The following is a 21,964-nucleotide window of genomic DNA, read 5'->3' on the forward strand; positions in this document are numbered from 1 at the left end:
TGCTTTGACTTCTGAGGCATTACTGATTCAGCCACCACTGTTCATTGAATGCTTGGTATTTGGCTTTCTCGATAAGAAAATAGAAAATAAACGACAGAAGCTTTTCTCCTCATCCTCCAAACGAACCAGAGTCGGCATCAGAACAAGTCGAAGCATGGAGGGTGGTTGAAAATGTTCGGAAACTCACCCAGTGGAGCGAGGGCCATCCCTGCTGTGGACCGAGGGCCATCCCTGCCGTGGACCGAGGGCCATCCCTGCCGTGGACCGAGGGCCATCCCTGCCGTGGACCGAGGGCCATCCCTGCCGTGGACCGAGGGCCATCCCTGCCGTGGACCGAGGGCCATCCCTGCCGTGGACCGAGGGCCATCCCTGCCGTGGACCTCCTCAGCGCACCTGCGTCACGCATCCTGTGACGTCACAAACACGGGCTTATAACCCTCCCTCCACCCCACCGCTGGTGAAGTGGGGTGGGCACAAGAAGGGGCAGAATGCCTCCCCTTGGCCGCGGAATCAACTCAACCACTTCTCTGCTTCGCCTTCTGTATGTTCTTTTACTGGATCTGGTCGTTTTCTTCCCCAGATGCTGGAAAGTAGAAAGTGATGGAAAATGCTCAGCAGATCAGGCAGCATCTGTGGAGGGAGAGAGAGAGAGAGAGAGAGAGAGAGAGAAACAGATTGCTCAAAGGTGCAGCTTGTTCTGAACTTTCTGTTTTTAATTTTAATATTCTCAGAATGCTTCAACATCAAGCCAAAAGGGAATTCACTGCATACAAAAGAGAGGAAACCAGATTTCCTTAATGCTCCCACTGGGTCCCCTGCAATCTCATGGACTGTCAGTATTGAGTGAAACCCACACGCATCACGCATGCGCGGAAGGGAAGGCGGCGCCGAGCTCGCCGACGCAGGGAGCGCACCCGCGACGTCGTTGCCACGGTGACGGAGTGGTGGCGTGAGTGGAAGCAGTGGAGTCGGGAGCAAAGCGCAGGCTCACTCGGTAAGGAGAGGGAGGTGGCGAGCGGACGGGGACTCGGCGGTGGGGTCGGGGGGGGTGGAGGGGGGACGGGGGGGGGTGGAGGGGGGACGGGGGGGTGGAGGGGGGACGGGGGGGGTGGAGGGGGGACGGGGGGGGGTGGAGGGGGGACGGGGGGGGTGGAGGGGGGACGGGGGGGGTGGAGGGGGGACGGGGGGGTGGTGGAGGAGGGACCCGGCGGTGGGGTAGGGAGGTGGAGGGGGGCGGGGACTCGGCGGTGGGGTAGGGAGGTGGCGGGGGACGGGGCCGGCGGTGGGGTAGGGAGGTGGCGGGGGACGGGGACCCGGCGGTGGGGTAGGGAGGTGGCGGGGGACGGCGGGGACCGGTGGGGTAGGGAGGTGGCGGGGGACGGCGGGGACCGGTGGGGTAGGGAGGTGGCGGGGGACGGCGGGGACCGGTGGGGTAGGGAGGTGGCGGGGGACGGCGGTGGGGTCGGGGAGGTGGCGGGGGGCGGGGACCGGTGGGGTCGGGGAGGTGGCGGGGTCGGGGAGGTGGCGGGGGGATAGGGAGGTGGCGGGGGGATAGGGAGGTGGCGGGGGGATAGGGAGGTGGCGGGGGGATAGGGAGGTGGCGGGGGGATAGGGAGGTGGCGGGGGGATAGGGAGGTGGCGGGGGGATAGGGAGGTGGCGGGGGGATAGGGAGGTGGCGGGGGGATAGGGAGGTGGCGGGGGGATAGGGAGGTGGCGGGGGGATAGGGAGGTGGCGGGGGGATAGGGAGGTGGCGGGGGGATAGGGAGGTGGCGGGGGGATAGGGAGGTGGCGGGGACTCGGCGGTGGGGTAGGGAGGTGGCAGGGGACTCGGCGGTGGGGTAGGGAGGTGGCAGGGGACGGCGGGGACCGGTGGGGTAGGGAGGTGGCAGGGGACGGCGGTGGGGTCGGGGAGGTGGCGGGGACCGGTGGGGTCGGGGACTCGCCGGTGGGATAGGGAGGTGGCGGGGACGGGGACGGCGGTGGGGTAGGGAGGTGGAGGGGGACGGGGGTGGGTTAGTGAAGAGGAGGACGGGGGTGGGTTAGGGGAGGAGGGGGACGGGGGTGGGTTAGGGGAGGAGGGGGACGGGGGTGGGTTAGGGGAGGAGGGGGACGGGGGTGGGTTAGGGGAGGAGGGGGACGGGGGTGGGTTAGGGGAGGAGGGGGACGGGGGTGGGTTAGGGGAGGAGGGGGACGGGGGTGGGTTAGGGGAGGAGGGGGACGGGGGTGGGTTAGGGGAGGAGGGGGACGGGGGTGGGTTAGGGGAGGAGGGGGACGGGGGTGGGTTAGGGGAGGAGGGGGGCCGAGTTAATGAAGAGGAGGAGGCGGGGTAGGGAGGAGGGGGTGGACGGGGATGGGTTAGGGAGGAGAAGGAGGGGGCGGACGGGAGTGGGGTAGGGAAGAGGAGGAGGAGGGACTGGCTGGGTTAGGGGAGAGGAGGAGGGGGCGGGGTAGGGAAGAGGAGGAGGAGGGGGCGGGCGGGCGGGGTAGGGAAGAGGAGGAGGGGGTAGATGGGGAGGAAGGAGGGGCAGGAGTAAAACGGCGGGGGGGGGGGTCAACACGGACCTGGGCGGCTGCTTTGTGGGGGAGGAGACGCCTGGCCAGCGGCGTGGGGTGGGTGGGGGGTACTGGACGGCGGTGGGGTGAGGTACAGGGGCTGGTTGGGGGGGGGGGGGGATGTGGCAAATGGCCATTGCCTTGTGGGCATCCCGGTGTCTCGGCGCTGCCGCGGCTTCTGTCCGAACCCTTCAATCCCGCTGCTCAGCGAGTGCCAGGTTCACTGATCGGGCCGATGTCCGGAGACCCGGACCGGCCCGGCAACGTGAAGCCCCAGTTGTCATCGGGAAACGGACATTCGGCTCATTTCACACATCTTCCAGGAATGGTTCGCTGTGTCCCTTGGCAAAGAGTTAATTTGCTGGCACCTCCTGAGTTGTGCATGTATCACTAACCTGATGCTGATACGTAGCTCGCTATTAAAACCATAAAGGGTCTGCTCCAATATTCAATTATGAACGAATCCAGCTCAAGTTTAAAACCACAAAAAAGATGTAGTTGTTTGGCAAATCTATCCTGTGATCTGGTAGACGTCAGGGATATGGGATGTTGCGAGAATTGGAGAGAGAAGGGAGATGCATCTTCTGATACAATGGACACATATGTGGATGTCTAATTTTTGCTACACAGGTGATCCAATTTTAATTCTCTCCACACAACTGCTGGTGTGTGATTTCAGAAACAGAACACTGTGGTCAATGCATAATTTCTTTTTGAAATGACCTAACAAGCTACCTAGTTTGGGGGAAGCTGGGATGGGTAGCCTTGTTTGCTTGCTTTGAGTCTGTATTCCTTGGAGTTTAGAAGAATGAGGGGTGCCTTGCAGAAACATATCAGATCCAAAAGATATTTATCAAGGTAGAATTTCACAAATGGGAGAGTGACAAGCAGGGAACATCATGGAGCAATATTTGGGTTGCATGGTTAGCGTAGCAGTTATCAAAGCTATTACAGCGTCAGCAATCTGGGTTCGAATCTGGCACTGTCTGTAAGGAATTTGTACCATCTATTCCCTGTGTCTGGGTGGGTTTCCTCCAGGTGCTCTGGTTTCCTCCCACCCTTGAAAATGTATGGGGTTGGAGGTTAATTGGAGTATTTGGGCTGCACAGGTTCGTTGGCTGGATGGGTCTGTTTCTGTACTTGTACTGTTACTGTACTGTCAAATAAGAAGCAGGCCACTTGAAAGGGTGCATATAAATTCCTTCTAAGAGCAGAGTAAATCTTTGGAATTCATTGCCCATCAGAGTGTGGTAGATCATTAGATATATTTGAGGTAGAGATAGTAAAATATTTGTAAGATTGAGAAATTTAAGGTTATTGGTATCTGGCTCAGAAGTATTTGAGGCCAGCATAGATTAGCTGTGATCATACTTAAAATGGCAGGGCAAGCTTGGCCAAATCCTCTTCCTCTGCTCTGGAAGAATACAGTAAATGCATGTTATTAATGGCATATTTCTCCCTGTAGTACATCATTCAGCAAATCCAGTAAATACAAATGGCCATCAGTAAAAGTTTGTTTCTACTGCCAAGAATGTTATGGTTGGGGATTTTTGGGGGAGGTTGTGGTGTATGAATTTCTCAGAATTGTTGATGCTGCCAAAATATGACTCTAAATCTGTACGGATGTTGCTTCCAGACAATTTCTTTGCTAAATTTATAGTGATTAGATTGCACTTGTTGGTTGTTTGGCAAGGGTTGTCAGCACTTTTGAATTAAATATACTCCGATATCCTGTAGAGATGCAAGAGGCAGCTGATGTTGTAATTTTGAGCAAAATACATCTCTTATTCTAGCTGTTTAAACAAAAAGAGAAAACATTTTTTGTCTGGATCTATCTATTCACATTTCTTTCCATTAACATATTTCATGATCAGTTATTACTTTCAACAAATTTTTAGGACCCTAAATTTATTTAAAGAACATCAACAATAGCAGAAGTAGGCCATTGGGATTTTTGTTCCTGCACCAACCCTCATTACTGACCTTTCACCTCAGGACTGCTCTCCTGTTCTAACCCCATATCCCTTGATTCCTGACGTGTAAAAAAAAAAAAAAAAAAAAAAAAAAAAAATCCTCTCAAGTTTCAGTATCGGAGGCACAGTTAGCATAGTGGTTAGCGCAAAGCTATGACTAAGCCAGTGATCTCGGTTTGGATCCGGCGCTGTCTGTAAAGAGTTGGTGCATTCTCCCCATTTCTGCATTGGTTTCCTCTGGGTGCTCTGGTTTCCTCCCGCACCAAGATGTACGGGGTTGTAGGTTAATTAGGGTATTTGGGCAGCACACATAAATAAATTTACACCAAGTGATAAGCCTTAGCGCTACACCTTGGTAGGAAATCCCGAAGTTTCACAAAGACCTGAGTGAAGAAATTTTTTTCTCATCCCAATAATGAATGATGGATGCCTTATTTTGTGTCTCTGAATTCTGATTTTGGCCAAATTTTGTGAGAAGTTTCAATCAGATTATCTATTATTTTTGTAGCTCCAGAGAGAATGTCTTTAATCTCTTTTCCTCAAATCAGATATCGTTCAGGATTCAGTGTGGTAAACATGCACTTTTTAGATAGGGAAGCAAGAGTCTTCACATTATTCCAAGTGCAATGTTACCATCATCTCAAAACCTCTTATAATAGCAATAATACCATTTGCCTTCCTATTTGTTTGCCATACCTCCATATTAACTCTCAGTATTTCATGTACACAGATACCTCTGAAAACCAATACTATTCCGTCAAGATTCCCTTATTGTCATGTAATAATGCAGAAAATGTAATATTACAAAAAACTTATTTTTTCTTGCAGTAAGGCAGACAAAGAGTTGCCATTAGTATGGCTCAATGCCCCTTGCAATAAGAGAGAAAGGGTAGCAAAAAAGAGTCCATTCAAAAGATACTGGGTGTCTCTGGATTTGCCTCTGGTGCTCCTGCAGCATTTAAAAAAAAAATTCTATGTAGTGACTAATATATTCCATTTTCAATGTTACTGTCCATTCACTGAGCCTGACCATATCATCTTGCATTTTATTATATCTTCTCTGCCTGTTTCTTATAATTCACATTCCTGCCTTTGCATGATTATAAACTTGGATGAGGGAGACAAAGTGTAGTTTCCAAAGCAACGATGCAAGATGAAAATAGCTTGAGGCTCAACATTTGAATCATGTGGTTCACCATTAGTTACAGCTTCCTAACCTGTAAATTACAAATTTACTTTTTATCTGTGTTCATTAGCATGTTCTTAGTTCATGGAATTCTGGGAGATGATAATCAATGAACCAGGTGCCGCCAACATCTTCAACTCTTTCAAAACATTGGATTACATGTCCTTTGGTACTGGTCATATTCTTGTATTCAGTGCCTAATCTTTACCTGCATTCAGTGCCTAATTTTTACCTGCATTCAGTGCCTAATTTTTACCTGCATTCAGTGCCTAATCTTTACCTGCATTCAGTGTCTAATCTCCCAAGTGCCTTTATTAAAAGAATTGCCTTTCAGCTCCTCATTAACTGTGAGCTACAATTTTTAACCATATAACCACTTACAGCATAGAACAGGCCAGTTTGGCCTTACTAGTCCATGCCGTAACAAATCACCATCCTCCTAGTCCCACTGACCAGCACCCGGTCCATACCCCTCTAGTTCTCTCCTCTCTATGTAACTCCAGTCTATCCTTAAATGTAACCAATGATCCCGCCTCGACCATGTCTGCCGGAAGCTCATTCCACATCCCTACCACCCTTTGCGTAAAGAAATTTCCCCTCATGTTCCCCTTATAATTCTCCCCCTTCAACCTTAAACCATGCCCTCTAGTTTGAATCTCCCCCACTCTTAATTGAAAAAGCCTATCCACATTTACTCTGTCTGTCCCTTTTAAAATCTTAAACAGCTCTATCAAGTCTCCCCTCAATCTTCTACGCTCCAGAGAAAAAAGCCCCAGTCTGCACAATCTTTCCCTGTAACTCAAACCTTGAAATCCTGTCAACATTCTCGTGAACCTTCTCTGCACTCTCTATTTTGTTTATATCTTTCCTATAATTTGGTGACCAAAACTGTACACAGTACTCCAAATTTGGCCTCACCAATGCCTTGTACAATTTAATCATAACCTCCCTACTCTTGAATTCAATACTCCGATTTATGAAGGCCAACATTCCAAATGCCTTCTTCACCACACCATCTACCTGAGTATCAGCCTTGAGGGTACTATTTACCATCACTCCTAAATCCCTTTGTTGCTCTGCACATCTTAATAGCCTACCATTTAATGCATATGACCTATTTTGATTTGCCTTTCCAAAATGTAACACCTCACATTTATCTGTATTAAATTCCATCAGCCAATTCTCAGCCCACACCTCCAGCCTTCCTAAATCACCTTTTAATCTGCAGTAATCTTCCTCACTGTCCACAACACCACCAATCTTTGTATCATCCGCAATCTTGCTTACCCAACTCTCCACCCCTAATTCCAGATCGTTAATATATATAACAAACAATAGTAGACCCAGGACCGATCCCTGAGGAACTCCACTAGTCACCGGCCTCCAATTGGACACACAATTTTCTACCACTACTCTCTGACACCTCCCATCCAACCATTTCTGAATCCATTTCACTACCTCCTTATTTATACCTAATGCCTCCACCTTTTTTCTTAACCTCTTGTGGGGAACTTTGTCAAAAGCTTTACTAAAGTCTAAATAGACAACATCCACAGCTTTCCCTTCATCAACCTTTTTTTGTAACCCCCTCGAAAAACTCATCAGATTTGTCAAGCATGATCTACCCCTGACAAAACCATGCTGATTACTCCCTATCTTCCCTGTACCTCCAAATATTTGTAATTACCATCCCTCAGAACACTTTCCATCAACTTGCCCACCACAGACGTCAGACTCACGGGCAATTACTTTTTTTAAATTCTTCCTAAATAGACTAAATATTTAATTTCTATGCTATTTTCTAACTTGCCACATTATTTTTCATTTGCTTGATCCATATTTGATCTTTTCAGTATGTGCAATCATAGTACTAACATTTCTTCATCTGCAGTTTTATTCTGTGTTCTTGACCTAATACTTAATGTCCTCTCAGCTCAGGACCAGTTCAGCTTTGTTCTTTACAATCAACTATTATAGAAATTAATGATCACAAACTTCTGAAATTTTCTTTTGTGTTATGTGAATCTGTCAGAGTACACCGTTTTTATTACTGGAGTATATTCAGTTTCTTTTCAGCTTTTGTTGTCTTCATTATTTTGTTGTAAATTCATTGTTTGGGTAACAGACTTTGTTTTACTGTACAATAACATCTGTAAATGTGCCCTTGCTTTGAAGACCCACCAAAGTTCACTGTGAATTTGTGTGCTGATGTTACACTATGTTGTCACTTTCTTTACGATAAAATGTTCAGCTACTGAGGTATATAATTGTAATAGGAAATGATGGATGAAGACAAACTGCTTGAAGAAGCCATTGAGGCTGAATTAAGCAAAATCCAGATTTCCTCATCAGAAATAGAGGAATCCAAGGAGGAGGAATTGGAAGAGGATATACTCAACGAATCAGAACCTGTGAGCTCTTAAATTTGTCATAAAATTGCATTCCAAGAGGATTAAGCATTGAAATAATTGTATTTGATCTTAGAGTTAATTTTTTTTAGGATGCAGATGACTTACCCACATCTGTCATTTGCTACTTGGAACAAATTAAACAAAGAAGTGAAGCTGTGGAAAAGCTGATTCTCCAGAATTTGGAGCAACCTGAGTGTAAGTACATTTATGCAAGGTTGTTAGATCTGTTGTCTGAAAATTGAATGATACTGTTATGAAAGATTTTTTTATAATTAGTATTCTTCCAAGGATGCTTAGTTGAACTGTTGGTATTATAGTTTGAAGAGTAAGAACAGATGTTGGAAACGTTGCTCTGGAAATTCATATGCTCAGTAAAATTGTGCTCGTCACTCCATGGTCATGTAGTGCTAAATTCAGTAATGAAAAGTAGTCTGAAGGCCTGTTTCGGATCTGGGGTGAGGATCTAGAATATCAGAGCCCTAATAGGGACCTGGAGAGATGTTGGTTTATTTAATTTTAATAAAAGGTGTGTGGAGGGCTTGTGGGTGGAAAATTGAATGAATTGTCAATCATGAAGCCTGATTTGGGTTTGTACTAGGGTTAGAGGCAGTCAATCCCCAGCGTGAAATGATATCATCTGACGCTGGTGTTGAGCTGATTTTGCTTTTACACTTGGCACTTTAAAAGCCGATTGCCGTTTGATTCCTGGGATCACTTGCAAATGTGAAGGGGCCTTGAATTTGAGTCTTTCATGTTAGACGATGTGTCAATTTATGAAGGCTGCAAGAATGTACAAGAGATTTGTATTCGTCAGTTCTAGTTTATAAATAATTAAGTTAAAATAATACACCTTTTCATACAAAACTATTTCCTTCACAAGTCCAAATTATTTTTACTGAGCTCAGTATTTTATGCCTCAGAATCTTTGCTTCCATTGTTCATTTCCATATTATTTTAAAGAGCCCATTTTAATATGGAATATGAGCTGTACTTGTATTGTTCTTTGTTTTCACAGATGTTGATAATCCTGTGCAGAAGAATTGTCCTGGATCAGAAATATTGATGGAGCTGGCTTCTGAATTTGGTGAGGACCAGTTAAAGCTGAAGGAGAAGGTAAATTCCAAATTTGCTTTCATTTTTATTAAAATCTGAAGATACTTTGATATTTTTGAATGAGTAGAGCATAAGCATTGTATGATTTCCAATTGAAATTTGTCATATCAATTTTAACATTGAGAACAAGGATTCAAATTGGTTAGGAGTAGAAAGGAAAAGTTCTTCGATTTAAGTTACCAAATAAACTGTTTTGACATTTTTTTATTGATAAGACAAAATTCTCCAACGGTTTGTCACCAACTACAGTAAAAATCCCTGGTATCCGGCTCCTATGGGACTGGTAGATGCTTGATAAGTGTATTTTCTGGTTGCTTGAGACTTACTCTAACAATGTTTAAAACACAAAATTACTATACTGTATTTACACGGAACCAACTGCACTTGCATGAATATATAAACCTTAAAGCATTTTACTTTATTTTCAGTTGAATTCTTTGAAAATATTTACCTTCTCTGTAACTGCAGGTTCCACCACCCCCCACCACAAAGATGCTTGAAAGACAAACTATAACATTATTAAATAATTAATCCCCCCTCCCCAAATATCCAGATAAAGCCTCTGACTGGAGTGACTCTTATTAAGCAGGAACTAGGAGATACTTTAAGAGAGTAACCTCAATGGTTAGCGGCATTAACCAGCTCTTCATCCTGGGCAACGTCGTTGCTGTTTAGCACAACTTTTTTCAACAGTTGCTATGAGCAAAGCACGACCAAGACACTCTGCTTGGCTGAATATTTGTGCCCATCTTCACCAAAGGTTTATGTGTTACTTCAGAGAACATTTAATTTACAATGTTAAACTTGTATATTTTACCTGTTATTTTATTCTTATTTATTTTAATCTTTTAAAAATTTATTTTCCTGTTTTTGTGCCAGTTGCTTGAGACTGCCAGTTGCTTAAATTTCAGTTATCAGGGGTTTAACTATATATTGATTTAATCTCAAGGTATAGGCAGAACTCAAAACATCATAAGGATGCAAAGAGGATCTGAATCAAACCATGTGGCTGTTATAAGCTACACTTGATTTTTTTTGGATGTGCAGTCCTTACTTAATGGCCCCCATTGAAGCTGATGGTTCTGTCCACAGAGGTCGGTACAGCTGTTACCTTGAATTGTTGTGTTTGGAAAATTTAAGTTCTGTTTATGAAAAAAAAGTTCTGAAAATATTTGTGCACTGCTGCATGGGTAAGGAGTTTTGGTTGAAGATTTTCATTCTTTACCAAAGTTAAATATGAATTGACGCCCATGAAAGAACTCAGTAATTGTAATCAAGGTTATCGCATTGTTTTTGAGTGGAATAAACAGCATGTAACAGATTTCAAATTTCTTGTTAGAGTACATACATCAATCACATCGCAACCCTGGTATTCTTGTTCTGCAGGCGAGGCAGAATTATCACTTACTGATAGAGCAAAAAAAAAATTGTATATGGCATATACATGTAAACAAATAAATAACTAAGTACATAATAAATGTAAACAAACTGATTGCAATACAGAGAGAAAAAGTGCACAAGAAAGAGTCCTTAAAGGAGTCCCTGATAGAGTTTATTGTTGAGGAATCTGATAGCAGAGGGATAGCAGTTGTTCTTGAACCTGGTGGTGCAAGTCCTGTGGCAACTACACCTCTTTCCTGATGGCAGCAGTGAGAACAGACCGTGATGGCTGGTATGGATCCTTGATGATTGCTGCTGCTATCCTTTGGCAGCATTCCCTGAAGATGTTCTCAATAGTGGGGAGGTTTTGTCTGTGACATCTTGGGCTGAGTCTACTACCTTTTTAGAGAGTTTTATGCTCAGGGGTATTGGTGTTCCTATACCAGACTGTGATGCACCCGGTCAGCACACTTTCCACCACACATCTGTAGAAATTTGCCAGGTTTTGATGTCATTCCAAACGTTTGGAAACTCCTGAGGTGGTAGACATGTTGGCATGCTTTCTTCACAATTCCATTAACGTGTTGGGTCCAAGAAAGGTCCTCCAAGATAGTGACTCCCAAAACCTTAAATTTGTTCACCCTCTCCACCTCTTATACCCCAATGATCACTGTTTTTTCTTTCCTGAAGTCAACAATCAATTCCCTAGTTTTGGTGACATTGAGTGCCAGGTTGTTATTGGTGCCAAATTTTAAATCTCCCTCTTGTATGCTAACTCATCACCTTTCTTTACAATACCCACGACAAATTTGTAGATGGCTTTATTGTTGTACCGAGCCACACAGTTGTAGGTGTAAAGTGAGTAGAGCAGGGGGTGAAGAACATAGCCTAGTAGTGGTCTGGTACTGATGGAGATTGTGGAGAAGATGTTCTTACCATTCCTCACTCATTGTGGTCTGGAGGTGAAGAAATCTATGATCTAATTACACAGTGGGGTGTGGAGTCCCAGGTCTTGGAGTTTACTGATCAGTTTTGAGGGGACAATGCTGTTAAATGCTGAATTGTGGTTGATAAAGAGCATCCTGAATAATGCAGTATTACTATCCAGGTGTTCCAGGGCTTTGTGTAGAACCAATGTGATGACATCTGCCATAGACCTGATGCAAACTGTAGTGTATCCATGTCATCACCCAGACAGGAGCTGATATGCTTCACACTTTCAAAACCCTATCATTGTTGATGTAAGTGTTACTGGACAATAGTCAGTAAGGCAAGTAACTGCACTCTTCTTGGGCACTGGTATGATTGACGTCTTTTTGAAAAAAGTGGGTACCATGTCCTGTTGGAGTGCGATGTGAATACATTCATAAGTTGGTCAGCACAGATTTTTAATACTCAGCAAGGTACTCTGTCTGGTCCAGATGCTTTCCTCAGATTCACTCTCCTAAAGGCAGCATGCTTGTCATCCTCAGATACAGACAGGATGGGATCATCAGGGGATGTGGGAGTGAGGAGGGGTTGTTCTTTGCTGTTACTGTGTTCATAGGAGCATTGAATTCCTCTGGGAGTGAAGCTTTGCTATCTTCTACTGCACAAGATTTATGGCATTTAGGCCCTGCCACAGCTGTCAGGAGTCTTTTGTTTTTAATTTTTATCTGGAATCTCTGCTTTTCCCTGGAAACAGCTTTTTGCAGGTCATACCTGCATTTTCTGTATTGATCTGGCTCTCAGCAGGTTCCAGATTTCATTATTTGTCCAGGGATTCTGGTTGAGGAAAATCTTGAACAATTTGATGGAGACACACTCATCCACAGTTGTTTTGATAAAGTCTGTGACAGCCCTTGTGTAATCATTCAGATTCTCAGGTTAGTCCTAGTAGAAGTCCTGTAACCGTACTTCAGACTCCTGGGACCACCTTCTAGCTGTCCTGATCTCCGGAGCCTCTCTTTTGAGGCTTTTTCTGTATGAAGGCAGAATGAGCACAGCCAGGTGATCTGACATGCAAAAATGCAGTCTTGGAAAAGAATGGTAGGCCTTCTTTATCTTGGTGTAGCAATAATCATGCGTGCTGGGACCTCTGGTACAGAAGGTTAAATTAAATAGTAATTGAGCAGGGATTTCTTGACACATGCCTAGTTAAAGCTGCCGATTAAGACTTTTACTGCATCGGGCTGGGCCGTCTCTTGCTCACTGAGTGTATCATGCAGTTGTGCAAGTGTCTGTTTGTAATCGGCATCAGGAGGGATATAAACTCTGGTAAGAATCACTGATGAGAACTCTCAGGGTAGATGGAAGGATCTGTATTTAATTGAGATTTGCTCTAAGGCAGTAGAGAAAGATGTCGACATAATCCCAATGTCCATGCACCATCTAGTATTAACAAAACAGCTCCTGCTCCTTCTCCAGAATCCGCTTTCCGATCCAGTCTACGAATGGTGAAACCGTTTGATTGGATAGCAGTGTGTTGTCTTTTAGCCAAGTCTCAGTGCAGGAAACAACTGAGATTTGTCTTGCCAGTCCCTGATAACAGTGGGTCAATTGGCCAGTGTTAGAAGTTAATGCAGAAATTCTTTTATGCACCTCTTGTGTGGGACACAATGAACAGTGTTTAATGCTGTATGCTTTACTGAATCTTGGAACATTTCTCCCTCTATCATCAGTAGAAATATAAATCATGCATTCTGAAGTTATTAATGTTTCTTTAAACGTGGAGAGTTTTTTCAATTGTGAATTTAAAACTTTTCACAGTTTAATAGCACTACTATATGAAAACAAATATAATAAATGTTTGTGTTTAAAATCATTCTCTAAGCCAATAAAAATTCCAACTACATTCTAGTCACCACTTGCATTCTACTGTCTTGAATAACTTTTGTTGGTTTGTGGATAAGCTACTGAATGGAAGACCTTAAATGAAAGTAGTGTTCTGTTCTGCCTTTAGTTAACCACAAGTGTTATTTGCTTTGAAAAACAAATCATCTGTCCTTCAAAACTAGAGGAAATGTAAAGGCTATAACCATGTTTGGCATAATGAAGTTGACTGGTGAATGATAGAGCAATGGGGCTATGTATTTTATAAATAAAACAAAAGCTATACTGTATGTGTTGTTTTGTCAGGTTGAATTTGTACAATCAGATGACAATAAACTTAACTTTACAAATTTTCAAATACCTTTTTGGTTTCTACTGACTTTCAATATTCATGAAATACTGGGTTCAAATAGAATCCAAGTTCCTGTTAGCTTTAGCAGAACCTCAAGAAGCAGCACCTCATCTTGTATCTGGGTGTGTTGGAGCACACAGAATGTAATTGAAGATCATCAGCCTTTTTTTAATCTGTACATCGAATCCACGCTACTGAAGATCCAACTGCGCTGGGTAGGTCACGTCTCCAGAATGGAGGACCATCGCCTTCCCAAGATCGTGTTATAGGGCGAGCTCTCCACTGGCCACCGTGACACAGGTGCACCAAAGAAGAGGCACAAGGACTGCCTAAAGAAATCTCTTGGTGCTTGCCACATTGACCACCGCCAGTGGGCTGATATCGCCTCAAACCGTGCATCTTGGTGCCTCACAGTTCGGCGGGCAGCAACCTCCTTTGAAGAAGACCGCAGAGCCCACCTCACTGACAAAAGACAAAGGAGGAAAAACCCAACACCCACTCCCAACCAACCAATTTTCCCCTGCAACCGTGTCTGCCTGTCCCACGTCGGACTTGTCAGCCACAAACGAGCCTGCAGCTGACGTGGACATTTTACCCCTCTATAAATCTTCGTCCGTGAATTCAAGCCAAAGAAGACAGTATCTGAAGCAGTTATTCCATTGATGATTTTGGACAACCACCTATCACAGACATTCTCCATTTTTATTTTCCCCATCTCTGCAATGTAAAACATATTTGATTTCTTTTAATGACAGGTCTTGAAATATATTATGGCTGGTACTTGATTTTCAGAGGGCTTACAGCATTTTCTATTTTTATTTACCTGGTATTTGTGTGGCAGAATTGTTATTTGCCACTTTTCTGCCAGGTGTGTGGGCTGGAAAAAATGTGACGCTGCAGAATCCATTTTCCAGGGAAGTACATAATACAGGCCGACACCAACTTACAATGAGGTTCAGTTCCGGGACTCCCATCGTCAGTCAATATTATTGTAAAATTAAATCGGGTGAAAAAACACAAGATTTGCTGAAAAAGGACCATGAGATTTGTCAAACAAATGAAATTTCACCAAAAAAGCGTGAGATTTGCTGAAAAAGAACATGAGATTTAGCCCAAAAAAAATTGCAATATTTGCTGGGGGGAAAAAATGCAAGAGCAGGACCATTGTGCTTTGAAAATTTGTATGTCGGGACATCGTGAGTATGTGATATGCTTGGTCAGGAGTTTGTTGTCAACAAAGGGAAGAATATGGAAGTAGTATAATTGGGTGGCCCCCAATAAGGAATTTTCTGTGCTATTTCTGTTGTTAAAGATGGGAACTGTGGATATAGTTAGAGATGCAGGAAAAATGTCTTCAAGAAAATAGTTTGTATTGCTGAAAATAAAATGGGTTGGGAATGTCTCCAGGATTATTGTGTGTAATATTGGCAGTCGGGGAATATCGTAATGAGGTACTTGCTTGGCATTTTGGCTGAGACCTGATTATGCTACAAAAATATAGTAATACATTATGATCTGCAGCATGTTTTGATTTATGGTTTGACAGCAAACAAATTGACATTTTTAATTGATTTCTTTAGATATTAGCCCAAATAGAAGAGGGAGAACAAAGAAATGATGCAGAATCTCAAAAGAGCATAAAGTCTAATTTTCAGATAGAGACAACTGATCAGCCTCTAGAGGATGAGAGAATTTCAGGTAAATTCATACATATTTCATGGTTTCATACTTTGTAACATTGATTTATTATGACTTGGGTAGATATTGAAACATGATTCCATGGAGTAATTTTCTGGGTATGTTGAGATGTAATTTTTATTGCTAGTCTGAATATCATTTGAAAGAAAAAAAAGCTCACACAAATTCTCAAATGAATGGTAAGTGTAATAAAAAGAAAGAAGTGCTGGCATTTATATTATGGCTTCCAACCATAAAGATTTATAAAGCATTTTGCAACCATGTTTTCATGAAAGAAGTTGAGTAGTGTATATATAAAAGAACAAAAGAAGGGGTAGCACAGTTCTAAGACCCATTGTCCCACAAAGCCAGGACTCAGGTTTAGTTCTGTCTGTGTGGATTTGCATATTATCCATGTGACTGTATGGATTTGTTCCTGGTTTTCAGTTTCTTCTAACACCCCAAATATTTTTTTTATATTTAGACATACAGCACATTAACAAGCCCTTCCAGCCCACAAGCCCATGCTGCCCAATTACCGAATTAATCTACAACCCCCATATGTTTTCAAAGTGGGAGGAAACATGTGGAGGAAACCCCCGGAGACATGGAGAAAATGTACAAACTCCTTACAGAGAGCGCTGAGGTTTGGTATTACAGCAGAAATCCTGGCAAATTTCTATAGATATGTGGTGGAAAGTGTGCTGACTGGCTGCATCATGGCCTGGTATGGGGACACCAATACCCCTCAGAGTAAAGCCCTCCAAAAGATAGTGGACACAGCCCAGGACATCACAGGCAAAACCCTCCCCACTATTGAAAACATCTACAGGAAATGCTGCCATCAGAGATCTGCAGCAATCATGAAGGATTCACATCACCCAGCACTGTGCTCACTGCTGCAATCAGGAAAGAGGTGTCAGTGCCACAAGACATGCACCACCAAGTTCAGGAATAGCTGCTTCCCTTCCACCATCAGATTCCTCAATGACAAACTCAATCAGTTCTTCTTTTATGTACAGATTTTGCACTACCTATAAGTGGTAATTCTGCTTCGTCCACAGGGAAAAAAAAATCTCAGGGTTTTATGTGATGTCATATCTGTACTCTTGACAATAAATCTGAAATCTGATCTAAATTCAAACCTGGGTTGCTGGCACTTTGTTAGTGATGCGCTAACTGTGATGTTAACCCTGTTGCCCTTTTGATGGGCTTGTTGATTGGTTGGTTAATTGACCACTGTAACTTGTCCGTAGTAGGTAGTTGGAGAGAAAATAGGTAGAATAATACTAAATGGGATTCTGGAAGGATTACTATAATTATCTTGGGCTCAATTGGTTGAATGATCTGTTTCTGTGCTGTATGTTGTCTTGACTGTAATTAAATGTTTTTTTAATTATCTTTGCACCATTCACACCCACTTTGATTTATTATTGATGTTTTAATTTTATTTATTGAATTGCAATCATTGTGGTACTTGGCTCAGAACCTTGTGGTTTACCATTTGCTACTGACCACCGTCATTATTGCTAACCATTATCAACTGCTTCCATTCTTTAGTAAGTTCCTTTGGGTTTTTTTAATGAGATTTGTGGTGAAATTAAGCTAAAGCTTATTGTGTAAAACTTCGAGAGACATTTTTTGTTAATCCAAATATGCAAGAGAAATGTGAAATGTTGGTTGTTTTATGACCCACATTTATATTAAGGGAGATGATTGGGTCAGCAGTCATGAAATTATCACAAAGGCAGAGAACATTCATATCACTATGCTTTCTTAATTGCTCCTTGGAGATAATCTTTTTTTAATTATTACCAGATGTTTATTTTTAATTCATTTCTCCAGTACCAAGTGCTGATACTTTGACACTTTACCTCAATATTTGTTTAGTAATTCCTATTTATTGGAAATCATTATCTTCCTTTCTGGGCTGACAAAAATCTAATTTCAAATGTAGAGTCATTGTTTTATTTTACACCTAGGCCTGCAATTTCTTTCCAGTATTCTTATTTTATGGATTCCTTGCATCTGCCTTTTTTTAATTAGTTGTTCAAATAAATTGCAATGAGAAGTTGCTAGGAACTTGAGGCAAACTTAACTGAGGACTTCTATTAATTGAATGGTATGAAAGTAAACATTCAATGGTAACTTCATAGCAATCTATCATTCTGGAATCTCGGCTTTGAGAGAATTGGCTTTAAGACTTTTATGTTTGTAGTTGAAAGTAAAATTGAAGAGAAAAACACTCAAGACAGATATTCATTTTGCCTCTCTCAGATGATGAAAATATTATAACTTCCAAATGCAAAGAAGTGGAGGAACATTGCTGGCTAACACTTCAGCAATGGGAACTTGAAGAAGAAAAACGACAGAAAATCAAGCTGATAGAGCTAAAAGAACAGAGGGAAAAAGAGAAGAAACAAGTGGAGAAGGAAGAGGAAAGAGCCAAGAGTAGACAGCAGCAATTTGAAGAAGAAGTAGAGAAACTAACAGAAGAGAGGCGGGTAAGAACTATCTGTGCAAAATTGCAAATGCTAGAAAATGGGGAAATAAAAAAATGCCAGGCTTGGGACATCCATGAGGAGTAAATCAGTTGTGTTGTTGAGAGTGAGGATGATAGCTTTAGTCTCCAGGATGATTTTTGATCAGTTGTTAAGAAGGGCAGAGCAAAAGCAGATGAAATTTAATCATAATAAGTATGAGCTGAGGCACTTCAGGAAAACAAATGAGGATGGAACATACAGTGATGTTGATTAAGTGTATTGAGGAACAGAAGAAACTCATCGTTCAAATTCATGGATCCCATAAGGTTACAGCACAGGTAAACTAAGGGGAAAAGGCATATGGGATACTTGTTGTCATGAGCTGGAGCATAGAGTATGTTGCCTGGCGCCCTTCACAATAAGAGAGAAGGAGTAGCAAAAGAGGCCCTTCAATGTTTCTGAGTGCCTGTGGATTCTACTCCAGTGGTTCTGCATCCTCAGGAGTCGCACATTCCCCTGTTTGATCCATTGATGACCCGAGCTCCAGATCCAAACCTCTGACACAATGAGGAAGTCTTCAATTCCTGAGGCCTCACTAGCCCCTCGTGGTTGTTACCAAGCACAGGCACCACCATCTTGGTTCCTGGATTTTACTTACAAACACCAGTGGCTCCATTAAAAGCTGTATCGAACTGCCGGGATTAGGACCGGGTGTTTGAACCCTTTAGAGCAGCATTGTGTCTCGTTCTGTGCTGTCCCAGGTATCCCTGAGGAAAAATTGGATTGGTAGTGTTTGTTTTCCTCGGTATGGTGGAAGCTGAAAGAGGGCCGATATAAGTATACTGTACATAATAATAGGATTATAGGTCAAGTAAATAGTAGGAAACTTTTCCCTCTTAGCAGGGTTATCTAAAATTTAGAGTGCATAGGCTTTGGGTAAAAGGCATGAAATTTAGAGGGAATTTGAAGAGGGAATTTTTCCAGAGGTTGTTGAAATCAGCAACACCGTGCCAGAGTGATTGGTGGAGGAGGTAATCTCACAATATTTAATTTAAATATTGTGAGACTAAGTGACCACCTTAATTGCTAATGCGTAGAAGGCAATGGATTGAGTAAATGAGATTAATATAGCTCTATACTCAAGAACATAAGACCATAAGACAAAGGAGGAGAAATAGGTTATTCAGTCCATTGAGTCTGCCCTGTCATTTAATTGAGCTGATCCATTTTCCCACTCAGACCCATTGCCTTCTCTCCTGAACCTTTGATGCCCTGGCTAATCAACAACCTATTAATCTCTGCCTTAAATACATGATGAGCTGAAGGACATTTTTCTGGAATGTTATAAGAGGAGTTGAAAACAAAAGTGAGGAGGTTATGCTTCAGTTATATCAGACATTAAGTAGCCTCCTATTTAAAGAAGGATGTTACTGCATTGAAAATAGTTCAGAGAAGGTTTGCTAGACAAATGCCTGGAATGATGGGTGGTCTTACAAGGGACTTTTAACTATTAGAATATAAAAGAGTGAGGGGGAACTTGAATGAAACTTGAAAGATCCTTTGGGGTCTTGTGAGGGTGAATCTGGAGATGATGTGCCTTTTTATGGAACATTGAGAACAATGGATGACTAATTAAAATTGAAGTGAAATTTTTTTCAAGGATTGTGTTTGAAACTTCTTCAAATGACGGTAGATATTAAGATGAAATGAACTGACTCAGTATGTAAAAGTAGATGACACAATTTTCTTGTTTATTTTCATTGTGTGAGAACATTGTTTAATGGGTTTAATGTATCATATATGTTGAACGTTGAGTGGGTGGGGAGGGGGGGACAAGGGGAGAAAATGACACTGTATATTCAAGAGGGAAAAGTTTGTGTGTATTTTGGTCAGTATGGTTCATAGTGTGAAAAATAAAAAAAATTTAAAAAATGGCGGTAGATATTGAGCCTTTAGATGTTCTCAATACAGGGACAGATGAATGCATGATAAGATACATGATAACAGGTGGATGAAAAGTTACCATGTGTAGAAAGGAATGTAGAATTGAGGTTATAATCACATCATCCATGATTTTACAAGCGTCTTGGCCCTGCTCCTGATTATAGGTTTATATGCAAGTAGATAAAAGGGCAGATATTACATTTCATCCATTGGACAGAAAAGTACTACAAGGAGAGGAGCAATTGACGGCGATGTTGAAAATCAAAAGTTCTGGAATTATTTTAAAAATTATTTTGAGATTTAGCCTTTCCCAATGCTTTTATCAATTTCTTCATGTTACAAGCAGTGAAATAAATTAGCTGAAATTTGGCTCTGGAGGATGTAAGATTATTTATCTTATTGGTACGTCAGGCTGAAGTTGGTTGAAAATGGCTAGTCTTTCGAATGTAAGAGTACAATAGTGGTATTACGTAACTACAATTTGCCTGTCATGTAATGCATTACAACTGTACTTCATGCAGCAAGAGCAGGCTACACTAGAAGAGAAAATCAGACAGGACCAGGAGGCTTTGGAAAAAGAATTGAAGCATCACGAGGTGAGGAATGTTTGGAATCGCGTATCGTGTTGCAAATTTACAATACACCATGTTATGGTAGAGTTAAGTTTGTAGAAAACTGCATATTGTGATTTTTTTTCTGTTACAAAAGCTGTTGACAATATTTCTTTTGCATTTTGTGTTAACGTTGTCCTTTTCCCTCATAAATTGACTGAGAGCACATTTTTATTCTGTTTCTCCAATATTTTGTCAGTCATTTGTGCATAAGGGCAAATTTTTGTCACCTGAACCACTGTAATGTGGGGCTATGTTACTAGAGTTAAATGTTTCAAATCATTCAGAAATAATCCATGAAGATTTAAATTTCCCTCAAAAATTGCCTTGATCCACTATATTGTCTGGCTCTCTGTTTCTCTCACTGCAAACTTCCACTTCACTGCCAACCATTCCATCCTCTTCAGCCTCATGGCATCATCTGTCTCCACCCATTGGTGCCCATCTCTGAAAGAGGTCTCAGCCCTTCAACTCCATTATGCTGCCATCCAGCTAAGTTAGGAATTACATCTCTTGATGAATTGCACCCTTTGATGAACCATTTTTCTTTAACAATTTGACTCGCCTTCAGCCTTTGATACAGCTAACCACAGCATACTCTTCTGCTTCTCGTCATAGATCTGAAAACTGCCTGATCTCATCATAAATTAAAAATGATCTGAACTGACTGCGTTTCCTTCATCTGTTATATATCTTGATTCTCAACGCCATCAACCAAAATCAGGATCACTATTACCATAAAGTCAGTGATATCATTCAGTTCTCCCACATGGGCAGCTCTCTTCACTACTATTTTCTCATTAATTTATCACTGCACTGGGCATACAGTAACTGAGAAGAAACATATGTTCTCTTTCAGAAAAATTGTGGCAATCAGTTACTTTGTCCAACATTTATCCCCATGTTCTGATTTTTAAAAAAAAATATGTAATAGTCGAATGGTGGTTTTTGCTGATGTTCTGCTAAATGGTGTTGATGCCATAGCTGCTGTAATGCCCGTACTGAAACTGGTGCAGGCTTGGGAGAGTTGAGACATAGCACTGCTCTGAAGATTTTTAACTGCCTGGTCCTGATGCTCCATCGAGGCTTTAAATGGCCTGTTAAAGAAATCGACAGTGTTTGTAAGTAAAATTCTGCAAATGTCATGTCTGTGCCCAAGATGGTAGCACGTGTGCTGGCCAGCGGCCATGATGGGTTTCAGACTCTGGAGGAGCAGCAGGCAGGCACTGGGCACCAGAAATAGGGAGAACCCCCCCGCCCCCTCAATTGAGAAGAAGAAGCAGAGTAGATGACCCAATAGGATGGTGACCACAGCAGTGGATCAGCAAAGGGCCCGGCAGCTGAAGGACCCTACAGGTAAGGTGACTACAGCAGCAGACCAGTGAGGGACTCAGCAGCTGAGGTTCTCACACAGGCTGCAAGCAACCTACGGTCAGGGGAACCGTGCAGGCAGCTGGACATGACTCAT

At 42.6% G+C, this 21,964-nt stretch overlaps 1 protein-coding gene across 8 annotated transcripts in view; it reads left to right on the top strand.

Moving 5' to 3' along the window:
- The first annotated feature begins 920 nt into the window (after positions 1-920).
- Positions 921-21,964, top strand: part of lrriq1 (leucine-rich repeats and IQ motif containing 1) — a 129,731-nt gene continuing 108,687 nt past the window's right edge. For 6 of the 8 annotated variants that reach the window (XR_011346723.1, XM_069904042.1, XM_069904046.1 and 3 more), the window contains exons 1-8: positions 2,687-3,185; positions 5,785-5,883; positions 7,991-8,125; positions 8,215-8,320; positions 9,141-9,238; positions 15,362-15,479; positions 17,736-17,962; positions 20,407-20,481. Coding sequence is in view for 7 of the 8 variants with exons in the window: in XM_069904042.1 (XP_069760143.1) it covers positions 5,824-5,883; positions 7,991-8,125; positions 8,215-8,320; positions 9,141-9,238; positions 15,362-15,479; positions 17,736-17,962; positions 20,407-20,481 (819 nt within the window). In the remaining variant the exon portion in view is untranslated. Of the gene's footprint in view, positions 995-2,686; positions 3,186-5,784; positions 5,884-7,990; positions 8,126-8,214; positions 8,321-9,140; positions 9,239-15,361; positions 15,480-17,735; positions 17,963-20,406; positions 20,482-21,964 lie in introns of those variants that run through there. The other 2 variants (XM_069904045.1, XM_069904044.1) reach the window with 2 other exon arrangements.

Source organism: Narcine bancroftii, chromosome 11 (genome assembly GCF_036971445.1).
Source record: "Narcine bancroftii isolate sNarBan1 chromosome 11, sNarBan1.hap1, whole genome shotgun sequence".
NCBI classification, from domain to species: domain Eukaryota; kingdom Metazoa; phylum Chordata; class Chondrichthyes; order Torpediniformes; family Narcinidae; genus Narcine; species Narcine bancroftii.